Consider the following 23,516-nt stretch of genomic DNA (forward strand, 5'->3'; position numbering starts at 1 on the left):
GCCTTGTTTCCTGTGTATTCTGGGTAGCCATTAGCATAATCTGCCTAAAAGGAAAATGACTTTACTTTAGGGCGATGAACTGTTAGAGCGGGAGGCAAGTAGTGGGAAAGACCTATAGCCAGGGTTAGGGAAAGGAAAGTAAATTATAAACGGTAGACTAGAATATCAGTCTCTAGACAGACTGAGGCCCAGGGTCTGCTTTCATAAAATTAAATGAAAATATAAAGAAACATTTTACCACAAAAGAGAAGTGGGCTGATCTCTAGGAGGGAGTGGAGCAGGAATAAACCTGTGAGCTTTTTCATCAATTCAGCACCTCAAGATTTAGTAAATTCGAGCTCTACCAATTTTTTTGTTATAAAGTAATTGTGAAAAAGGTATTTGCTTCTGTTTCTTTAATGCACCCTATAATTCATTACGAGAAAAAGTGTATGTTTTACCTCAAATTTGGCTGTAATTGGAGTGGACAAAGAGTTAAATAGTTCCTCAATGTGTGTTGTCACGTATGCCCATCGTTTATTTTTTTTGGTAAACTTTTACTTTTCTAAAAATTTACTTTTGTAAATTCTTTTGAATGTAAAATTATGACACAATTAAACACATAATACAGCTTTTAGTTTACAACATAATCATGAACAGCAAATGGGAAGGGAAGTATTTATTCATTTTGTCAAACAAAAAGAATTTTAGGATACTAATATTTTTTCTCAGAAAGGCTGGGGCTAAATATAAATGATATGTGTATGCTCATGTTCAATATATACATATACATGCATATATACATATACAATATATACAATCCATACAGGAAAGGCAAACAAAATCATGTGGTCCTCACATTCTCCAACTGTTCATATTCAGTGTTATGAAAGCGGATAGTGAAAGACCACGCACCTTACTTTTTATAAGTACAAACAAATGATCATAAAGTGTTCCAAACAAGTGAAAATGTATAATAGCTTTGGCATTCTTTCAAATAAATGTCACAGCATATTCTTTTCATTCTTTCTTATTTTGTTCTGAGTCTTTGTATAAAAGATTTAAATAAAGCTGATTAAATCATTCCAGTCCCATAAGAGGGAAGCATAGAAGAGAGGATTAGCTCATGAGGCAGGATGAGTTAGGTCATGGTTTATCCAACCATAACTCAAGGGCTCTGTTCTCCACGGCTGGAGGTTATGGGCATGTCACGGGTCACCGCCAAAATGTCTTTTATCATAAGTTGAAACTGTTTATTCCTGCAGATAACTATGCTTCAGTTGGTGAGTTAGAAATAGTCAGGTTCTTTGTTTGTGTGTTTTTAAGCTTAGGGTCGTTTTCAATTCTGCCTTTTTTGACTTTAAAGATAACTACATTAGTTTGTAGGAGACATACAGTGACGTTTCTGTGAAGAAGGAGAATCAGTTTATTCTATTTTTTTTCAATAGCTATAAATAGAAGTAGAATTATTGTGAAGCAGTTCATGTTTTGAAATAAGTAAGGCTTGGTAAAGAACATGAAGGAAGGATGTAAAGCCATGTTTTTCGAACTGTTGGCAGGTACACATTAGTCTGTAATGAATTCAGTTTAGAGGGTTTTTGATAGAATTTTGAGAATGAAATGGAATAGAAGAGAATAGGTTCACATAGAAAAAAATTATTAGGGCAGTTATGAAATTTAGTGTGTGCTGTGTATTAAGTATGTAGATTGGTTTTCTTACTTCTTCTTACTATTGGCCTTGAACCAACAATAGTCTGTAAACTCTTAGTACAGAATAAGGAGGATGGACTTGTCAGCTATGACACTCTGGGAAAGTAATCTCTGTAAGCCTGTTTCTCATCTATGAAATGGGAGGAACACAATCTACCTCATGGGTTAATGTGAGAATTAAGTGAGATGATACATTTTAAAGCCCCTAGCGTGGTACCCGCCACGTATTGGCCACTCCACAAACAGTACCTTGTAAATGATAAAACCAATGTATGACATTTCAGATCTCATTAAATTATATGCTGGCTATCTTCAGATGGCCACAGGAGATGACAGATATTCATCAAAGGAAACAGAATAGAGCATGAGATATGATCCAGTAGAGATGCGCTAGGAACCACAGGCTTGTACACACCAGCGGGACTGTGTTCGGTGGGGATTATTCCCTCTATTCTAGTAATTCCCTGGTTGATGGGGAACACAGTAGCTATTCAGCCCATTACCTATCTCACCCAAACACCTCTTTTGTTGCCAAATGTACCTTAAAGGATAATTGGGGTTTACCGTCAGGTCTTATCAAGTGCATGTGACCTGGTTGCAGAGGCTTCTCTGGAAGGTGGAAATCACTGTTTAGTGTAAATGGGTTTCAGGATGATTATCGTTGGCCAGATGATCTGCAATAATGAGCTGTTGTGAACAGGCATTCAAGTTCTCTGCCCTTGTCTGGTAATAAGCACTGTGAATGGGTTTCAGATATTAAATATGAGCCATATTAAAACCAAACTATAGTCATGGATTCTACCTCTCTAATTAAATGTCTGTCATGTTTATACAGATTTTTGTTTATGATCTTTTTCTCTCTTACACATGGGCAAATTTCTTGATGGCCAAAAGGATGTCGTGTTCATGGTGCTGGCAGATATTTGACACAGATACATGTTTTTATGAATAAATGATTCCTGACTATCAACATAGAAACCACGTTGTGACACACTCATGTTTCTTCTTTAGCTTTTTAATGAAGGCCGATTTTATGCATCTTCCCAGCGGTATAGCTGTCACTACCTAAAGCAGAAAAAAGTGGGATTGAAAGTAGTTCCTGATGCATACAAATCTGTCTACAACTCACCCTGCACAATAGCATCCTTATCCTAACAACGTCCAGAGCAGTCTCAGTGTCCCCAAGTCCCCCCAAATTCTCCATTGTTTAAGCAGTCTTAGAATATACCTGACTCGGCTACACTGGAGTTCCACAGGGGTTTGGTTATCCTATGCCTAGAATTATATAGCTCTCTACATGGTCTATGCTTTAACTCTCTATTTCTTTGTTGTTGTTTTTGTGTGTGAGAGTGCTGTGGATATTTTTAAGAATATAAAAACAAGATTTCTTATTCCAGGTCTGAGAATGAATAAAGGCGTCCTCACCTCTCCCCGTACATCTCCTGCAAATACGTGCTCCCCAGAAGTCATCCACCTGAAGGACATTGTCTGTTACCTGTCTCTCCTTGAAAGAGGAAGGCCTGAAGATAAGCTCGAATGTATGTGGTTCTTCATTTAGTTACTTATTACCGGTGGGAAGTTAAAATTGCACCTACTATGGTTATCTAGGTTTTTGTTTAAATAAAGTGACCTTGATTAATAATAAAAAAAAAATTCCTCCAATTGAGAATCAAACAGTTAAAGGATATCAAGAATCTATCAATTACAGGGTATTTGTCAAGTTCCATGTATAACCGAGTGTTTCTTGAGCATGTTTCCCTGTCAAATGACTAATTTTTTAAAATGTTGCTCAGTTTAGTAACAAGATGATATCAAGAAGTATCTTTTGCATTGTTTTGGAAAAAGGAAAAAAAGCAACATTCATTTCCAGTATATGAGGAGGTCATCTCTTTAGGCAGCAAGAATGTTCGTTTACCCTACACATGCAGCCTGAACCTTGTCTCCCTGGAAAATCTTTCTTGAAACCTTCAGCCCTAACACTTGCTTTGCTAGGAACAAATGATTTCTCAAGTACTAACCATGAGAGTTTCATTTATACAAGTTGACTCTGGATACTGTCAATAATTAGACAATAGCTCTGTTTGTGTCTTCTACAATGTAGCAGGTATTTCAGATAGGAAATTGCTATCTAGTTGAAAGGAAACCAGTTGCTCTCTTTAATAAAATATAGTGACTGAGCTCTCTCTGGTGGCCAACTGTACTCATTGCAATGCAAGAAAAAAAAATTTTTTTCCAACATTTACTCTAAGCTTCATCATTTATTTAGTAATCTATTCTGTGTCCAAAGCCCTTGCTAAATACAGAGCTGGTGGTTTGTTCAGTAATCTGATTAACTTGATTAAATTGGATATTATTGGAATGAATTAAAAATTCTTGCTACTGAAGTGATAGTGGAGATAATGAATCCTAAATTTGACATTTCTAAAGCAAATATAGAACATTGTGACATTTCAGAATTATGATTAGGAAGTATGTTTATTTAAATTTAATAGTAACTTGTTGATAATATTTATCTAACTAATAAAAAAATTACTTTAATATGCTTGAGTCACACCTGCTTTTGAATAGGCTATATTAACATTATTCTTTAAATAAATATTTATTATTCCTAAATGTTGAATATTTGCATTTCAAGATTTATTTGTATTCCTAAGAACCTACAGAAATATCTCTCATTCCAAAATAAATATTAATGTTCAGTGAATTTCTATTGAAGTGACAGCCAGAGAGAAAGTTTGCTCAGGTGTTATCAGGACCATATCTGTGATGATTTTAAAAATATAAAGGCAAATGTTTTTTTCCAGGTCTGAAACTGAATAAAGGCACTGTCCCCCCATCCCAACATGGTCTTTGTGTTGCATTTAATTCTTTTTTTTACACCAACTGGAAGTTTTGTGTTTTTTTTAAGCTAGAATTCCTAAGAGACGTGCTTTTAGGTTCTCAATTTGAGTCTACGTATCAACAGTTTTCATCTGCAATTGCAGGCAGAATGTTGACCCACAAATCATTCAAAATCACTTGATGAATTAAGTCAAACATGACCTTCCACTTACTTAGCTTTCTTCAGTGTTATCAACCCCCTTCGCTCCGTACTTTTTTGAACTTTCTAGCTGTTTTTCAAGCTTACAGCAGATTCCTGTACATTGTCCTTTTTTTTTTTAACCATTTCTTCGGACTCTTCTCATAGGCAAGTTTGTAATAGCTTGGCATTATTACTGTGATTTTCACCAGACTCTTAAAAATAAATGAATTGCGATTTCAGAAGCACATTAAAGTGTACCTATATTCCAGGTATACTCTAGTTCTCTTCTCCACTCCTCTAATCTGAAGGACCTTAAGCTGGCCCTTAGTCATCTGGAGCTTGTGTGTGTTTGTTTCTTTGTTTTTAAATGCCAATGCCTGGCCCTTTCTGACATCAATTAAGTCAGGTTTCATTGCTCTCTACCACTTCCTTAGCAATGTACAGTACTATACATTTTTCCCCTTCTACACTTGCAAATTTACGAATTTCTAACGTTCATTTATTCTTTCATAGTTATAGATTTTAAAAAAAAATTTTTTCAATGAGACTTTAAAGAAATTTAACACATGTTAGTTTAACATATACTTATTTCCAAAGCAGCTATGACTTATTAAACACAGTATAAACTAGAGGAACAAAAAGAAGAAAAATAATTATAATTAACACAGAAATAGATGTGACCAAACACCTAATATAATTAACTTTTGTATGACTGCTGAATTTGGATCTTGTTTTCCCTAATTGACACTTCCTATCTGAGTGACCTGGTACATTTAAAAAAACACGACAAACTTCAGTTGCCCCATCTGTAAAATTGGGATTATACTGTCTATCTCATGTGTTTGTTGTGAGGATTGAATGAACCAATATTTGCTCACATAAATTCCTTCACGTCTATTAGTTTACGTGTTTGTGAAGTGAAATAAAAGTAATCTAAGTATCCTTGTCCCTTAACCGCTTCACTTCTTCCTGAATTTGCCTGCTGCCGACTGGCCTCTCACCCCTTCAAGTATAGACTGGCACCATAGTCCAAGATACCACTCATCCTCTCACCCTTTGTTTCAGGCACTCAATTGATTTGCTTAGATCCTGAGGTGGTAGAGATTTACTGAAATAAAAGTATAATTCTGTGGATCAACCCCAACTGGGCTTCAGTGTTTCTCTGGTCATCAACTTCTAGTTAAAAGTTCATCTAGATGCTTCGTTGCTTCAACCGTCTCCCTGTGTAATTGTCTTCTCAGATACCAGGTGTGAATTCTTGTAACTGCCTCTCATGCTACCTAAAACTCGCTAGCTTATAGGCCTATTCCTTCCACTTTCTCTTCTGCCACAGGGTGAATGTGTCCCCTTACTGGTTCCTGATTGGATAAGAAACACAATTAAGCCCTTACCTCAGCATCCCAAAACTGACGTGGCTCCACAGCTTGACCCCAACCTACCTTGCTAGTCTTTGGCTTAACTTGTGCACACGTGCACAAATGATGCCCTAGTCACATGGATATACTTTTCAATCATCCAGCAAACCCTGAACTTTCCCACCTCCGTGGCTTTGCTTATAATGTGCATTTGCTGGGGTGTGTTCATTCCCAATGTACATCAGAGGTACACTTGAGGCCTAGCTCGTATCATGAATCTTCTTGCCATCTCCAAATCAGATTGATTTTGCTCTCCCTCCTTGTACCCTTGCATCTGTGCAACTTTCCACCCTAGCACCTACCACTTGTGTGAGCATGTGTGTGTATCTGTATGGGTGTTTCCACAGATAGATGCTCAATTAATGGTGGTTAAATGGAGTTGTACTGAAAGCAATGGGTTCTCGAGGAAAGTAATGTAAATTATTTAAAGCATGAAATAATACTAAATTCATTTATGCTGTCACTTTAACAAGCATGGTATTCACATTTGGGTTAGTGTTTATAAATTATTAATGACTTAACTAGAATAATATTTAAGTTAGCTTACATTAAATTCACTGAAAATACATCACTAAAGAGAAATCAGTAGGAAAATAACCAGACAATAGATAATTGATGTGCAGATAATGAAGACTGACATGTATGTTATTTATTGCTGTGTACAGTATTAATCTCATAATTACTGAAATTTAACAGGAAGAGACCCTAAAGATCATAACCTTGCTATAGTGTCAATTAAAAAAATTAACCCCAGAGAGGCTGGTTATTAATTACACCACCAGTTTATCTAGTTGTGACTAAAACCTACAATTTCTGACCTACTGTATAAGTGCTCCTTCTATTTACAAAAACGTCCTTTCATTGTTTTTATTGTTTCTCTTGTGAATAAAGGAGAAAATAATACTGTATTATTGGGTTGTCGGAAAAGTCATGACGTATTTTGTCTGTTTTTCAAAGGTCATTTATTTATATAAAGAACAAAGATCAATCCATGATATATTGCCCGTTTTGTTCGATAACCTTTGGCCATCTTTAAGTGAGCTTCATAATTCCTCATTCATAGAAGGACCTGTCTTTATTTGCAAAAAACTGAACAACGTGCTGATTTACAGCCTCATCTGAATTGAACGTTATACCACAGCAAGGAGTTTTGAAGAGAGTGAAACAAGTGGAAGTCTGATGGCGCAAGGTCAGGCGAGTATGGTGGGTGTGGCAACACATCCCATCCAAGCTCCAGTAATTTTTGACAGGTGATCAAACTTGTGTGTGGTCTCACGTTGTCGTGATGGGACACAGCTCCTTTACAATTAGCAAGCTCTGGACGTTTCTGGATAATGGATTCATTCAAACTGTCCAACTGCCGACAGTACACATTTGAATTTATTGTTTGGTTCCTTGGTAGGAGCTCGAATAACAAGACACCTTTAAAATCCCACCACACTGAGAGCATAACCTTCCTCTGATGAATGTCTGCTTTCGATGTTGTTTGAGGTGAATAATCACGTCGGGACCAAGACCGTTTGCACACCACATTGTTGTAAACAATCCACTTCTCAGCACCAGTTATCAGTCGCTTCAAAAAAGGTCGTTTTCCTCACATTTAATGAGCATATTGCAGACGTTTATATGCGCTGTCAAATGAACTTCTTTGAGTTCATGCGGAACCCAAATATCGAGCTTGCTTACGTATCCCAGCTTCTTCAGGTGGTCGTGAACGCTTGAATGATGATGTTCAATGTTCCTGCCATCTCTCATGTAACATGGGTTTGATTTGATCATGCCTTTATTTTGTCATCATCAACCTCAGTGGGCCTCCCTGACTGAGGAGTCTCGTTGAGATCAAAATCACCAGCACGGAATTTTGTGAACCATTGTTGGCACTGACATTCTTGTAGAGCATTGTCACCATAACTTTATGCAACTTTTCACTAGCTTGACATGCATTCTTCCCTTTATGGAAGTAAAACAGTAAAATATGGCAAAAATGCAGTTTGGTCTTCCATCTTCAACTTGGTGTAAAATCTCCAATACTCAAACCAAATCGCTCAATTTTTTTTTTAGAATGAAGCTAGAACTGTCAGCTGTCAAATGACATAGCAATAACATAAATGTGAATGACTCTAAAACTTCTGAAAATAAACTAGTGCCATCTGTTGCAAACATGCATCATGACTTTTCCGACAACCCAATACATTAGATGTCACAAACTCCAAGCTGCTAATATTTCCAATCCTGCCCTGAATATTTATTAAGTAGATATTGCAATATATAATATTGTGAAAAAAATTGTGAATTAAAGAAATTCTAGCTTAAATGCCTTTTAAAATGTATATTTTCTAATGTTCAATAACAACTTCCATATTAATATTTTTATATTGATAACAAATTATGCAAGGTATGAAAACACCAGGGTATATATAATAAGATATTCAGGAGAAAATATAAAAACAAAAAATTGGCAAGTCTTTTGGAAGAGAAAAATGAATTACCTTTATATTGCCTTGGCTGTGATCTTTTAACCAAATTCATGTGTGGGCACATAATTGTTTCTATATAAAATATAATTGCATGAGCATAAAAATAGGAAAAATGTGGGTTAAACTAGCTTGCAACTTTGTAACAGTTATCCAGCTTTGGAAGCTATCCTGTTGACAGAATGATGTTAATATTGGGTTAAATTATTTTTGCACCTAAACACCTATGTCCTTATATTGGTTTAAAAAATAAAATTTATTTGCTCAGTGATTCACTTGACCCTGGGACCTAACTTTATTTTTAAAGTGTAAGAAAAAGTAGGCTTATTATAACTTTTCAAGATAGGTATTAATTTTACCAATATTATTCAGATACAGGTTTTTTGCATTTAAAAAAATATATATTAAAATATAGTTAACATTACATTATATTCGTTTTAGGTGTACACAATAGTTACTCAACATTTATATAAAGAAGTGGCCACCATGATAAGTCCAGCAACCATCTGACACTGTACCATCCTATCATAATATAATTGACTATATTCCCTATGCTGTACATTACATCTCCATGACTTATTTGTTTAATATCTGAAGTTTGGACCACTTACTACCCTGGATCTCCACCCCCCATTTTAATTTTTCAGTTAAAGTTGACATTAAATATTATTTTATACTAATGTGAGGTGTATAACATATTGTTAGACATTTATATAATGTAAGAAGTGATCAGCCTAACTAGTCTAGTACCCCACCTGGCACTATATGTAGTTATTACCATATTATTACCATATTATTGATTATATCCCCTATGCTTTGCTTTACATCCCTATGGTAATTTTGTATCTGCTAACTTCTACTTCTTACTTAATGCCTTCACCTTTTTCACCCTGTCCCCCAATTCCCTTCCTATCTACTACCCGATAAATTAGTACCCATCTGACACCATACATAGTTATTACAATACTGTTGACTCTATTCCTTAAGCTATACCCTACATCCTCATGACTACTTTGTAACAACCAATTTGTACTTCTTAATCACTTCCCCTTTTTCACCGTCCCCTCAACCCCCTCCCATTTTGCAACCATCAAAATGCTCTCTATATCTGTGAATTTATTTCTGTTGTTTGTTTATTTAGATTCCACATAGAAGTGAAATCACTTTGCCTCTTTCTTTCTCTGTCTGACATACTCCACTCATGACATACCCTCCAGGTCCATCCATGCCGCTGCAGATGGCAAGAACCCATTCACTTCCATGACTGAGCAATATGCCATTGTATTATATATATGTATCACCTACTCTTTTTTTTTTTTAAGATTTTATTGGGGAATTGAGGGAGGGGAACAGACAAGTTGCTGTCCTTTTGTTCTTCAGTCTAGTTGTGGAGGACGTTGCTTCACTAGCCCATGTTGGTATTATCATTGTGCTCTTCCCAGGAGAGGCAGTTGCTCGCAGGCCATTGGACGACCGCCCACGGCGGCTCATAGCAGCTCACGCTGGCTGCCAGACATACACGGTAGCTCACAGCAGCCCACTGCAGCAAGAGCTGCAGCCTACACCGATGCTGGCGACTGATGGCAGCCCAGCTCCAGGTCGAGCTGTTGTTCACCATCTTAGCTGTAGAGGGCACAGTGTCACTGGCTCTAAAGTGGGATCCGAACTGGTCCCTGCTGCTCAGAGCTGGTGTCCCAAGCCAGATCTTTAACCAACGTGCCACTCGGCTGACTCTGTACACCTACTCTTTATCCATTCATCCATTGATAAACATCCAGACTGCCTCCATATCTTGCCCATTGTAAACAATGCTGTAATGAACATATGGATGCACACATTGCCTCGAAGCATTTTGGGTTTCTTCGGATAAATACCAGGAAGTGGGATTACTGGATCCCTCTGTGTCTCTTGTTATAACCTTTGTTTTAAAGTCTATTTTTGTCTGGTATAAGTATTGCTACACCAGCTTTCCCCTCCCCCTGCAATGAAATAACTTTTCCATCCTTTTACTTCCCGTCTCTGTGTGCCTTTCAATCTGAAGTGAGTCTCTTATAGGCAGCATATATAGGGTTTTGTTTTCTTATCCAGCCAGCCACCCTAGGTTTTTTATTGAAACAGTTGACCCACTTACATTGAAAGCAATTGTTGATAGATATGTAGTTATTCCCACTTTATTATTCACTATATATATATATATATATATATATATATATATATATATATATATATATAAAGTTTTTCCATCTTAAAGAAGTCCCTCTAACATTACTTGTAATACTGACTTGGTGGTATTCCTTTAGCTATTTCTTGTCAGGGAAGCTTTTTATCTGTCCTTCCATTCTAAATGATAGCTTTGCTGGGTAAAGCACACTTGGTTTTAGGTCCTTATTTTTTATCACTTTGAATATTTTGTTGCAATCCCTTCTGGCCTGAAAAGTTTCTGTTGAGATATCAGCTGACAGCCTTATGGGAGCTCCCTTTTAGGTCACTAACTGCTTTTAGGAGTCTCTCTTAGTCTTTAAGCTTTGCCATTTTAATTATAATGTGTCTTGGTGTGGGTCTGTTTGATTTCATCTTTTGGATTCTCTTCACTTCCTGGGTTTCTATGTTGATTTCCTTTACCAGGTTAGGAAAGTTTTTAGTCATTATTTCTTCAAATAGATTCTCATTCCCTTTCTTTGTCTCTTCTCCTTCTGGTACCTCTATGATGGGAATGTTGTTATGCTTGATGTTACCTGAGAGATCTCTTAAACTATCCTCATTTACTTGGATATTTTCTCTTTATGCTGTTCTGCTTGGGTGTTTGTTTTCTGCTACCTTGTCTCCTTTGCTTAACCTAGTCTGCTGGTGATTCCTTCTAGAGCATTCTTCATTTCAGTTTTGAATTCTTCTCTTCTGACTGGTTCTTTTTTATAGTTTCTATGTCATTTTTTATGCTTGCTATGTCTTTGGTGAAGTTTTCACTAAGTTCCTTGAGCATCCTTATAACCATTGTTTTAAACTGTATCTGCTAGTTTGCTTGCCTCCATTTTGTCTAGTTCTTTTTTCTGGAGTTTTCTTCTGTTCTTTCATTTGGGACATATTTCTTATTTTACTCATTTTGGCTACCTCTCTGTATTTGTTTCTATGTATTAGGTAGGGCTGTTATGCCTTCCAGTCTTGCCTGGTGGCAAGATTCATTGGAGATGAGGAAGGTGACTCATACTCTTCGTATTCAATGTATAGACTGTCACATAATTACCCTGTCCTTGGTATAGTACCCCTACCGTCAGAATTCCTAAGTACCTTGAGCTCAGAATTCCTGTGGTTGGATCGCTTTAGAGTTTAAAGGTCCAGTCTTTTGCTTGGGGGTGGACAGCTGGCATACTCTCAGGTGCACGGTGTGAGGGGTAGTATTTGAGGGACCAACTTCTTTTCATGAAGATTATCAGATTTGTACTCATCAGCCTTTCTGTACACATTTTGCCTCCTCTTTACTACCAGCTTATGTTTATATTTCTCAATTTCTAAGTTAGTTACCATGTATTTTCCAGCCTATAAAATTTGGTTATTCTTTTCTCCTCACATTTGCTTTGTGCTTGTCGATTAATGCATATTTCATTCCTTACTGTTACTATTGTGGCACTTCAATGGAAAGCTAAGGTAAGTATGTGTGTTCAATGCTTCATATTTTACAGGACCCCACTACGATTTTAAATTAGGAAAGCAACTTATCTCTGAAAATTAAAATCCTAGAATTTATCTCTCTTATCCAGGACCAAAACCAACTTTTATCCTTGATTTAGACTTGGTGCGCCTTAGAGTAAATGATACATAGTGCTTAATATATGTTGTTATTTTTATTATTGCTATTATTATTGATTAAAGTTCTCCAACTTTCTTCCTTGATGAATTAGACAGAATTCATAAACAGCCATTAACTCCTGTTTAATGTGTTTAGAAATCAATTTTGTGAAACATATTTGAGACTTTCCTTTAGATAATAGTGAACTAAGTGTTTTCACACCAGCTTTCTTACTGGAAACATCTAAAAAATTTTGACACAAGAATTTGTTTTGTTTTGTTTTTAACCTGAAAGTTACTTGGAATTTTCAAGACAAGTTGGATTTATGGGTCAAATTACTGGGGGCAAGGGTTGGCTTTTGATACTGTTTTTAAATTGTAAATTCTTACAATTACAACTGAGGGAGACTGAGCAGCTGAACAGTTTTGGAAGTATGGTCTTGAGGAAAAACACTTGAATTCTGGGGTCTTTCTAATAGGTGTGATGGTCTATAATTGTAGTTTAAATTTTCATTTTTTTAATGTTACATGATGTTGAGAACTTTGCTATGATTAGCCATTCATTTGTTTTCCTCTTTTGAAATATCAGTTCAGTTTTTTTGGCCTCTTTCTTTATTGGGTTGTTTGTCATTTTATTACTAAGCTTTAGGATTTGTTCATATATTCTGGAAACAGGTTCTGTGTCAGATGTTTGTGTTCTGAAAAAATTTTAAGTCTGTAGCAGGCTTATTAATTTCTTTTTCTTTTTTCTTTTTTTTATGAGCAGAAGTTCTAATTTTGATGAAGTTTAATTATTTTATTATTTTGTCATTAATGATTCATGTTGGATTACCTTAATGTTGTGAAGGTGTTTTCCGATATTTTGTTCTAGAAGGTTTATGATTTAGCTTTAATGTTAAAATTATAGTTTTTTTTAAGTCAAAGTTTGTTTTAAAGATCAAAATCATTTTGGCCTAATATTTATGTTTATCATGAAGTAAGAATCAAGGCTTTCTTGTTGTTGTTGATATATATATTAATATCCATCTAGTTCCATTGTCATTTTTTGAAAGGATTTTCCTTATCTCATTGAATTATTTTGGTATTCTTGTTCACATATGTCTGTGGATCTCTACCTAGACTCTAGTCTTTCTTGTTGCATTTGTCTATCCTTAAGCCAAAACATCACTGTCTTCATTACCCTTGACTTTTAGCAACTCTTGAGAAGTCAGGTAATGTAAACCCTCCAAGTTTGTTTTCCCTTTTTAAGGTTGTTTTCAGAATTCTTAGTATTTTTTACTTCTATATAAATTTTAAAATCACCATGTCAATTTCTAATACAAAGCTGAAGCTGACCAAAGTTAGAGAAAATGTTTAATTGCATATCAAGATATTTTTTAAAAAGCTGCAGTAATTAAGACAGTGTGGTACTGATGTAATAATAGACATGTCAGTGCAACAGAATGGAGAATCTAGAGACTGACTCCAACCTATATGGTACTTGATTATGAAAAAGTTTGTACTGCAGAACAAGTAAAGATCATCTTTCCAGCAACTGGATATCCATACCATTCCTTTTCCCATGGTAACAAATCACCCCTAAAACTTAGTGGTTTAAGAGAACAGAATTCATTTTATTATCTTTCATTTTTGTGTCTGGAAAAAAGCTTAATTGGGCAGTTCTGACTGTAGGTCTCTCATGTAACTGCAATCAGACAGGCTAGAACTGGAACAGTGGGGATCTGGCATATCCTCAGAACATCCAAGCCTATCTGGACAATCAACTATCTGGAAATTTGCTCAATCTCATTAGTAATCAGGGGAATGAAAATTAAAACCTTAGTGGCATACCACTACGATGGGTACTACCCGGTGTTGGTGAGGATGTGGAAAAAGTCAAACTCTCACAGGCTGCTACTAAAAATCGAGTTTGATAAAACCACTTTCAAATGTTTGGCAATATTACTAAAGGTAAACATTTGCAAATTCTTTGACCCAGTCATTCCTTTTACTGGTTTATAACCCACTGGCAAATGTTCATCTAAGCATAAACTGAATTTACAAGAAAGTTTATAGAAATAGCAAATTGGAGACAACCTAAATATTGCTCAAGTTTAGAATGAAGAAATTGTGATATTTTTATACCTTGAAATAATATGCAGAAAATAGACGAGTGAATGTTACTTACACCAATACAGATGAAGATCAGAAACATAATATACAGTAAATGATGCTAAAATCAAAAGAATGCATGTGGATGTCAGCAGAGTGGTTAACTTTGGAAAGGGGAAAGAAATAATGATGGGGAACGTGAGAGGGTTCTGTTGCATTATCAATCTCCTCTTCCTTGACTTGGATAATTAGTTTCATTGGTGTTTCACTTTGATAATTTGTTGAAAGTTAAATTTCTCTATAAGTTTAATACTTCAATAATATGTTGATTTTAAAAAAACTAATGTTTAATGTACAGTATCATGGAGGGAGACAGAGAACCAGGTTAGTTTTTAATTATTTTTAATAAAGCAGGTTATTGCTATTTCTTAAATGATATTAAGGAACACACAGAATCCTTAGGCAGAGAACCAGATTTGGAGGCTACTTCTCTAGAAACAATGGCCAAATTAAGCATAAATTGTACTGGGGAAAAAAAACAAAACAAAACAAACACTGCTGCCTCTCTGAGCATAGAGCGCCTCTCAATGCCAACGCCCTTGTCACATCCAGGACTCTGGATGCCCTCCGTCCAGTCACTGCTACTGCTGCTGCTGCCTCCCGTTACCAGAATGGATTCCGAGCGGCTCCTTTTTTTCTTGGGTTGCTAGCATCTGATTGGTCATCTGGGCTTGTGCCTCTGATCGGCAGAGCCTGAGTCATGTTGAATGTCTACGTTCAAGCCAGGCTAGTAGAGAGAAGGCGTCTGGTATTTCATCGGTGACTGTGCTTCGCAAAATGTGGCTTTCAGAACATAGCAAGAAGTTTCAGATGTTGCCAGAAATGAACGATAGATACTCACACACGCATCCCACTTGTGTGTATGTCTTTGAGCTCATGTTTCTAACAGAGTTTACCAACAGGTGTAGATTTCCCATATATCTGAGCAGCATGAAATGGTTTGGCAGTCATTTACTCCAGTAAGGAATCACAGAATTACAAGTGTCCATCCTTCTGGAATATAGGTAGGCTTTTGTAAGTCCTTACCTTGTTCCTGGTGCTTAACCTGTTCTCTGAGTGGTGTGTGAATCCTTGCCATTGACAAACATATTTTTCACCGTTTTCTGCAATACTAGAACATCTTGAAATGTTTAGTATCTGCGTTGTGATAATTTTGTTTTTCTTTTTGGATTTTATTCTCATTTATTGAGTATATGAGAGAGAACAAATATAGTGGTTTGCAAATAAAGGCATTTACGTCTTTTTAGCCAGCCTATTATTTCCCTTAATTCAATAGGTACACATTTTCCACTTAGATTTTAACACTTTTAAAGTATGTTTGCATTTTCAATACATAGAACAGGATAGATTGGCAGCATTTTTTTTCCTTTTAGTGATGTGCAGACACTTTGTATCTTATTTTTCTATCTTATAAATAGTCATATCTTAGAATTGGTGAAATATAATAATACTTTTTAAATAGAAAAATAAAAATTAGTTACAAATAGATGATCAAGGTCATTGCACAGTTATGTCTCGTAGTTATTAATGTCTTTATCTAATATTATAGACCTCAGACATCAAGATTCTCCAGGAAGTTATACAAAGCCCTACTTCCACTCCTCTATTTTTACAGCTGTGTCATTCTTCTCTGTTTATCTCAAATCGGCACCTGCAGCCTCCACAGGAGTCTCCTGGTGGTGTAGGAATGCCAGGCCGGCCTTGGACCTCTGTCATCCTGCGTTCCTGAGCTCAGTGCCACAAAGCCGACACACTCCTTTTCCCTACTTGACTAGTTCAAAGAGCGATTTCCCTATGAAACTACATCTCAGATTTAAACAAAAGCACCATGATAGCCATGATAATCATGCATTTTCTATCTTGTCATCCTCCATCAGAAAAATTCCCTTCTTTGATTCTAAACTTTTCTTTCCCATACTGCTTGGGGACCAAGCAAACATTTGTATTTGTGTGTATCACCTCACTTAACTTTCACAACAAAGGTGTCTCTTATGACAGGGTGATTTTTCTCATTTTACAGAGAAGAAAACAGTGTTGGACTAAGCTCACGAAATAGCGGATGGTGGATTCCAAATTATAATCGATTCCCAAACCTCTGAATTGGTTGTTTCTTCTTATCCACCCTGCCCTTCATTATCCAGTCTACCTTTTCTTCTGTTATTTTTGAGTTTCCATTTGATGCTCTTGTAATAAAGAATTTGAAAAACAATAGTGCCTTTTAGTGTTTCCTAGCTATATAACAAAAGTTGATAGACTTTATATCTGATAGCTGGTATTTTTATTAACAGATTAATTCACTTTCAACTTAGCTTGAGAATGATCTCACAAATCAATTGATTTGAATAAGGGAGGAATTCAGTATTTGTTTTCAATAGAACTTAAATTTTAAGGAATATGCCTTGTAATCACACTGATCTTACCTATAATCTTTTTTTCAACATCTCTTTTATTTCTAGTTATGTTTCGCCTCTATGACACGGATGGAAATGGCTTCCTGGACAGCTCGGTAATTTTTTTTTCAGATTTTCACAGAAAATTTCAAAGTAGTTTGTTCTGAAAAATTCAATGAATAAATGTATAGCTATTACCACAGAAGATACACTTAATATAATTTTCATGCACTACATAGCATTTTTATCATTTGACTTTTTGAAAGAGGGTGATCTGAAGAAACTTAGGATTACAGTTGTATTGAATAATTTTACTACAAAAAATGACTTTTTATGCATTGAATGATAAAAAAGACTCCAAACTTGTCTGAATAAAACATGACAAGGTTGAGGGCATTGATCTAGAAAGAAAAACAAAATTAAGAGATTTGACACTACAGAAAATAACAAAACGCAAGTAGAATTTAAAGGAATTATATAGTCAACTTAATCATTTCATTATTTTCCCACTTTTTATAAGTATTCTTAGTCGCATATGCTGTTGAAAAGCTAAATGCATTTACAAATTGCATTGACAAACTTACCTTTTTAACATGTCTCATCCAATTTTCAGTGCAACTTGTTCATGCTGTAGGTTTAGTTGTAAAATGCAATAGAAGAAAAAGACCATGTCTGTATGATGTAACTGAAAGGAATAATTAAAACTTTAGTTTATTTCTAACATAGGCAAATAATTAACGGTTTTCAGAAGAGTAGCTAGACTCGATTCTACTGCGCAAATTAGTGCCTCCTGCAAATCTATCTCAGGCTCCACCCAGTAAAGAATTTCATACTTGCTAATAACATTTTGCATATTACTTCCTGTTCCATAAAGGAAAAATAAGGATATTAATAAAAGAAAAAGTGTCAGATTTTGAAGTGCACAGTTACCTCAAAACAAATGTTTTGATATATTTAATATTGATTAAAATAACTAGTATTTCTGATAATGAGTTTCTCTCATCATTTGATGTCCCTTCCTATGGCAGAATTCCAGCAGATTTTTGCAAGCAAAGCAGTCAAGTTGGGATATACTTTTGTAATACTGAGTAGGATAATGATATATTAACTTCTCCAGGGAGCAACAAAAATATGTGATTTCCACTTGGGGAAATGAACACCAATCTGAATTGATGATCCGATAGTGAGAGTTGTTATGTTTAAATCTCAATCTTTTCAAATGCTATTATTTTTAAGTGCCTAGTAGTGTTCAGTTTTCTGTTTAGAAATATTAAACGACATGATACACTTGCTCATTTTCTGGTGGTGTTTCACAGCTAGGAGTTTAGATTTCTTCTAGGTCTTTCAATATGCTTATTGTGGCACTTCTGACTACACTAATGCAAATTATATTTTACTGCAGATTTGTTTTATTTAATCTTTCTTTTTAATTAAATTAAAAGGATGTTTCTTTACTAGGCTTTTAGCCATGGGTTGGCAGCTGATGTGAAAATTCAGTCAAATGCTTTTTTGGTCTTTGCCATTTTTTTGTTAACATATAGTAGGTTATTAGCAACATCTGTGACTATATTCACAATATTAAATGATAAGTTGGAGATAAGCACATTTGTTTATGATTAAACTAGTCTCTTTTGTAATTAAAGCTCTGGTTTTAATTTCTGTGTTTTTTTCCGCAGAACTTATTGTCCAGTATAATTCCTTTGATATGAGGTTGAAATTGCACCTTCTGATGTCATTTGTCTTAGAAATTGAAAGGTGTAGCAGTTCACATATTAGAGGCAAAATAGAAGAAAATTGATACTTTGAAAAATGACCACTGTATCTAATAATACTAGTTAATGTTTATTGATCACTTGCAATGTGACAGACAAGATGAATGCATTTTATATAATAGCATGTTTAATCTTTGCAGCAACTCTACAAACTAGGCAAGATTAGAATATTAAAAGTAATACTTTTACTGCTGAAGAAACTGAGTTTTAGAGAGGTTAAGAGACTTATCTAATGTTGCATGCCTTTATAATAGTCCACAAAAGTTAGTTTCCATTCCTAAAATCATATCCCGGGATTTTAACTATTCCAAACCATTAAGGTACATATAAGCAAAAGTGGAGTAGGTATAAGGTTAATAACACACACAGAATTTTAACCTATAATTTTAACGGATTTGTGTCTTGAATTTTTTTATCTGTAATAAATAAACATATTTATATTTTGCTTCTGGAGCAACCTTTGTTGCATAAATGACATTTTTATGATTAGATAGTTTCTGAAGAGAGTGAATGTAGCTTTTGCTAGCTTCTCAGGGGGATCCATGACGTCCCCCCAAAAAAACCTCTTTATCATATTCCATTTTCATTGTATAAATATTAACTACATATATTAGATGAGAGATTAGAGTAGAATAATCTTTGATAATATACTTTCAAGCCTTATTATTTTATACTTATATTTTAAATTATCACAATATTAAACATTACTTTTAATTATGTCATTTACTACATTTAAAATTACTAGTGTTTACAATGTATCTTTAATCTTTTCTAGAGAGAGAGAGAAAAATTAAAACGTTAAATAACTAGGAATGAAAAAAATATTTTAATTTATTTAGCCAAGCCATATGTATTTATTAGCAGTTCTTCAAGAGTTGACATTTGAGCAGAATAATGTGAAAATTCAAATTAAAATTCTATCCCCTCATAAAACAAACTCTACATGTACTTAGCCTTGCAATCTTGACCCTGAATGAACACTCCCCATTATTCTAATAAATGGCTACAACAGTCGATATACGTTCTCAGTGTTTCAGAATTAAAAATAAACCTCTCAGTTTCCTTCAAACACTTCCTTCCACACCTGCTTTCATGACAAAAGGTCAGAACACTCAGTGACTTAAAAATCACATCTTGTGAAAATATGCATGCTCCTGTTTTCATCAGATGTGCTTTTCCAAAGAGTTTCTTCCATAAAAATCTTCTCCTGGAAGAAACTCTTTCTTTGTGTAGGTGTGCCCTCTCCTGGTGAAGATTTCTAGACAAAGTACAAAGTGAATTTATATTTAGGCTCCTTTTTTCTGTATCATTAACCAGACCTTTTAAAAAGATATATATGTATATATTTAGTTTTTGAGCTACGTTTGAACAAAACAATTATTGCATGTCAAAGTTACAATGTTTCCTAAGACTTTGTCTTCATTTTCTCTCCTTCCCTCCTTTCCTCTCTGTCCCTCTTTCTTCTCCAGGAGCTAGAAAATATCATCAGTCAGATGATGCATGTTGCAGAGTACCTTGAGTGGGATGTCACTGAACTTAATCCAGTAGGTATATGAATGATTTACTGTCGGCTAAATTCTAGGACGCCCTTTTTTCTTTTGTCTTCTTTGAAACTCTAATCTATTACTGTCATTTGATTTTTTCTTTTTTTCCTTTTGATAACTCTAAGTTACTATTTCTATTCAGTAGCCAAAGTGGATTCTGAACATGTAACGATATATGTGGTGTTCTGAAGCTCTTAGCGGTAGATTTTGCTTTTCTTCCTCATGGAAATTAATTTGAATGGTGGTTCTATATCCATGTAAATTAACAGTAGCTGCTGAATGGACACTGCCACATTGTTGCCATGCCATAAAAAACGTCAGAATTGTTATATGTTTTTTATCTCTATGACTTTCCTTATATGGAAATTGCTAAAATAGTTATATAAAAGGGGATGAAGGTGATTAAGAAGAAGATGATAGTTTACTGTGTATAGTGCATTGTGCTATCTTTCGTATATGTGTTATTTAATGCTTGCAACTCTCTGAGGTAGATACTACTATTTTATTCATTTTACAGACAAGCAAATTGAGACTCCAAAATCGACCAAAGCTCTTCAGCTAAAGAAATATAGAGCAAAGACATTTTAAGTCAACGAAAACAGTACCTAACAATGCTTATAAGAATATAACAATTTCTTAGTTTTAAAAGATTTATACCAAAGTTACAATATAATTCAGATGCATGTTAAAACATACTGGAGTAGAAATTTTCATGTTAGTCTCAATATTTTGGAGAGAGTTACTAAGTGTTAGTGATTTCAGTTTATTTTTGAAAACAACTAAGGTTAGCAAATTTTACATGGATTAACAAAATACAAATTGATTTTATTCAAATGGTTTATATTTTATATGAATTCAAAAAGCCTACTCTGTAAACACTGTTCACATTTATGCGGTTATCAGCATGATAATGGCATGAATATGTGTTCTAAGAGCTCTGATGGCGTTCCCCTTGCTTTGGAGACTATTGCTAATGAAGTATGACAAAGTTATGTGCAATGTCATGTACAAAGCAGGGCACCATTCTTGCTGAGAAATGGCTTTTACAAGTTTTTTTTCTTTTTCATTTTTTAAATTTTTGGGGGGAACACTGTGTTTTTCCAGGACCCATCAGCTCCAAGTCAAGTAGTTGTTTCAATAGTTGTGGAGGGTGCAATTCAATAGCTCATGTGGGGATCGAACCGACAACCTTGGTATTATGAGCACTGCACTCTAACCACCTGAGCTAACCTGCCACTCCACTTTTCCAAGTTTTAACTCGGAAAACTTGGTTTTTCTTTTTTTGGATGTGAACATGCACATCCTGTGCTGTGCATCCTGTGCTGTGCATCTGAGTGGCAGATATTAACACTGTTACAGTTTGTGTATGAAATAATAAAGTTTATGTAACATGTATTTAATTACAGGACTACTGCTTGATTCATCTTAACACTATTTGCACTGAAATCAAGGTTCTTCCTATAAATGATGTTGCCCTTTTTGGTTAAGTTAATGTAACACAACTTGCTCCACACTACTCACCATAATACCTGTGAATATTATTCATCTATCTATCAAGCCTGTTCTCCTCACTGCAGTGATGGAGGGGAGGGGCATCTTTTTATCATCAGCTTTCAAAGCAGAAGTGGGCACCACCATTTACCCCCCCCCCAAAAAAAAATTGGGAGGCATGTGGCTTGGATTTGAGAAAAGGTACACTAGATTCTCTAAGGAAGGGACCAGTTGGCGGCCAGGCAGTCTAATTATGATAAAGGACTGATGGAAAATACAAATAATAAGCTATGTAGCATTATTTGTCTTTTGTGACATACACAGGTAAGTCTGCCTCTTCTATAGGTGGTATAAAAAGTAGAAAGTCAAGATGAAAGATTTCACTTGTGATTGTGTGTGCTGTCACACTAAGGGCTTCATCCTGCCTGATGATTCAACAGCTCCTCCCACTTTAAACAAGTGTGTGCATTTGTATACACTGTCAGACCCCTGATAACGTGGCACACATGAATTAAGAGAATTGAACATTTGAGGTTGATGGCGATTAGTAGGGAAGATATTCTTGGAAGAGATTTTAAAAAAACGTAAGCTCTAGCATTGGATTTATTAGGTACAGAATGAAAACATCAGGCAGCTGAAACAAATGCTCTGTGCTTTAGTTCTCTTCTCATTTAATCATTTCTCCTAGTTCTCCAGGGTGCCTCCAAGGGGCAGGAGATTTTAATGAAATCTTACGCCATTTGCCAAATTCTCAATAATTTCCTACTGTGTTTCAGTTTGAGAATAAAGGAATAATTATTCCACCATCATTTTGTTCCAAAAAGTCTCTTTCTCTCCATTACCTATTTGTTCTAAAATAAAATAATCTGATTTTCAAACACTTTCTGAAGTAAGATAATCATCCACAAAGTTCAGGGATTTTTAGGCAAACAACACTTTTATCAACATATTAACCATTCCATTTATTGCACCTTTTCAAATTTTTATTCCAATGCTCTGTGCACTTCTTTTGTTTTCTAAATTAATAGAAATGTCCATATTAGATAACAATGGTGTCACTTTCTTCACTGAGGTTCTACCATGTTTGCCATTTTGGTTCAATTAGATGGGAAAACTTCACCTTCCCAGCAGCCAAGGGTAGTATATTTAGAGCTCATATAAAATGTCTGCTAATATAACACTATAGGCACCTATGTCACACTTATTATACATGCAGAATGCTCTTCGAGGATACTGATATTAACACATTTAACCCTCACGACAACCCTTTGAATTAAATGCTGATATGAGGACTGTACAACCAAGAAATTAATGTATTATCGTCAACAGACACTGTGGACAAAATTTTAGGACACTGCGCAAGTCATCTTTTGAAAAGAAATCTAGTGAAAAATGACGTGATTGTTTAACTTCTTGGCTCTATTCAATTCTGATAGGCAATTACAAGCAACATAATTTCCCCGCCTCTTACTGCTTCGCAAATAATTATTTCAGCTCTTTGTCATGAAGTTAATTTGTTCAGACGTTATCTGGCATATATTTGAATTAAAATATAATCTGGAGAAAGCAATTAAATCATTTTTACTCTTAAATTAAACTTTCTTGTTTCACCTGTATCATTCAGTGACAACATATTGAAAAGTTCAGCAATTCTTTCTAAAAGTTGACTTGTGAAAGTAGTTAGGTTCTGGAAATCATAACAAAGCCACTAAAACTATATCCTCAGTAATAGGATTATCATTGTACAAAGTTACGTAGATATTTATCTCTATTTTCCACTTAGCT

The 23,516-nt window shown here is 35.1% G+C and overlaps 1 protein-coding gene across 1 annotated transcript in view; it reads left to right on the plus strand.

Moving 5' to 3' along the window:
* The window catches only part of DGKB (diacylglycerol kinase beta), a gene marked incomplete at its 3' end in the record, with an annotated part of 506,452 nt that overhangs the window by 180,841 nt on the left and 302,095 nt on the right, over positions 1-23,516 (plus strand). The window contains exons 6-8 of the mRNA XM_019659894.1: positions 3,087-3,227; positions 16,991-17,040; positions 20,166-20,240. Coding sequence (XP_019515439.1) covers positions 3,087-3,227; positions 16,991-17,040; positions 20,166-20,240 — 266 coding nt within the window. The remainder of the gene's footprint in view (positions 1-3,086; positions 3,228-16,990; positions 17,041-20,165; positions 20,241-23,516) is intronic.

The sequence above is a fragment of the Hipposideros armiger genome, unplaced genomic scaffold, assembly GCF_001890085.2.
Source record: "Hipposideros armiger isolate ML-2016 unplaced genomic scaffold, ASM189008v1 scaffold_305, whole genome shotgun sequence".
In the NCBI taxonomy this organism is placed as follows: Eukaryota; Metazoa; Chordata; class Mammalia; order Chiroptera; family Hipposideridae; genus Hipposideros; species Hipposideros armiger.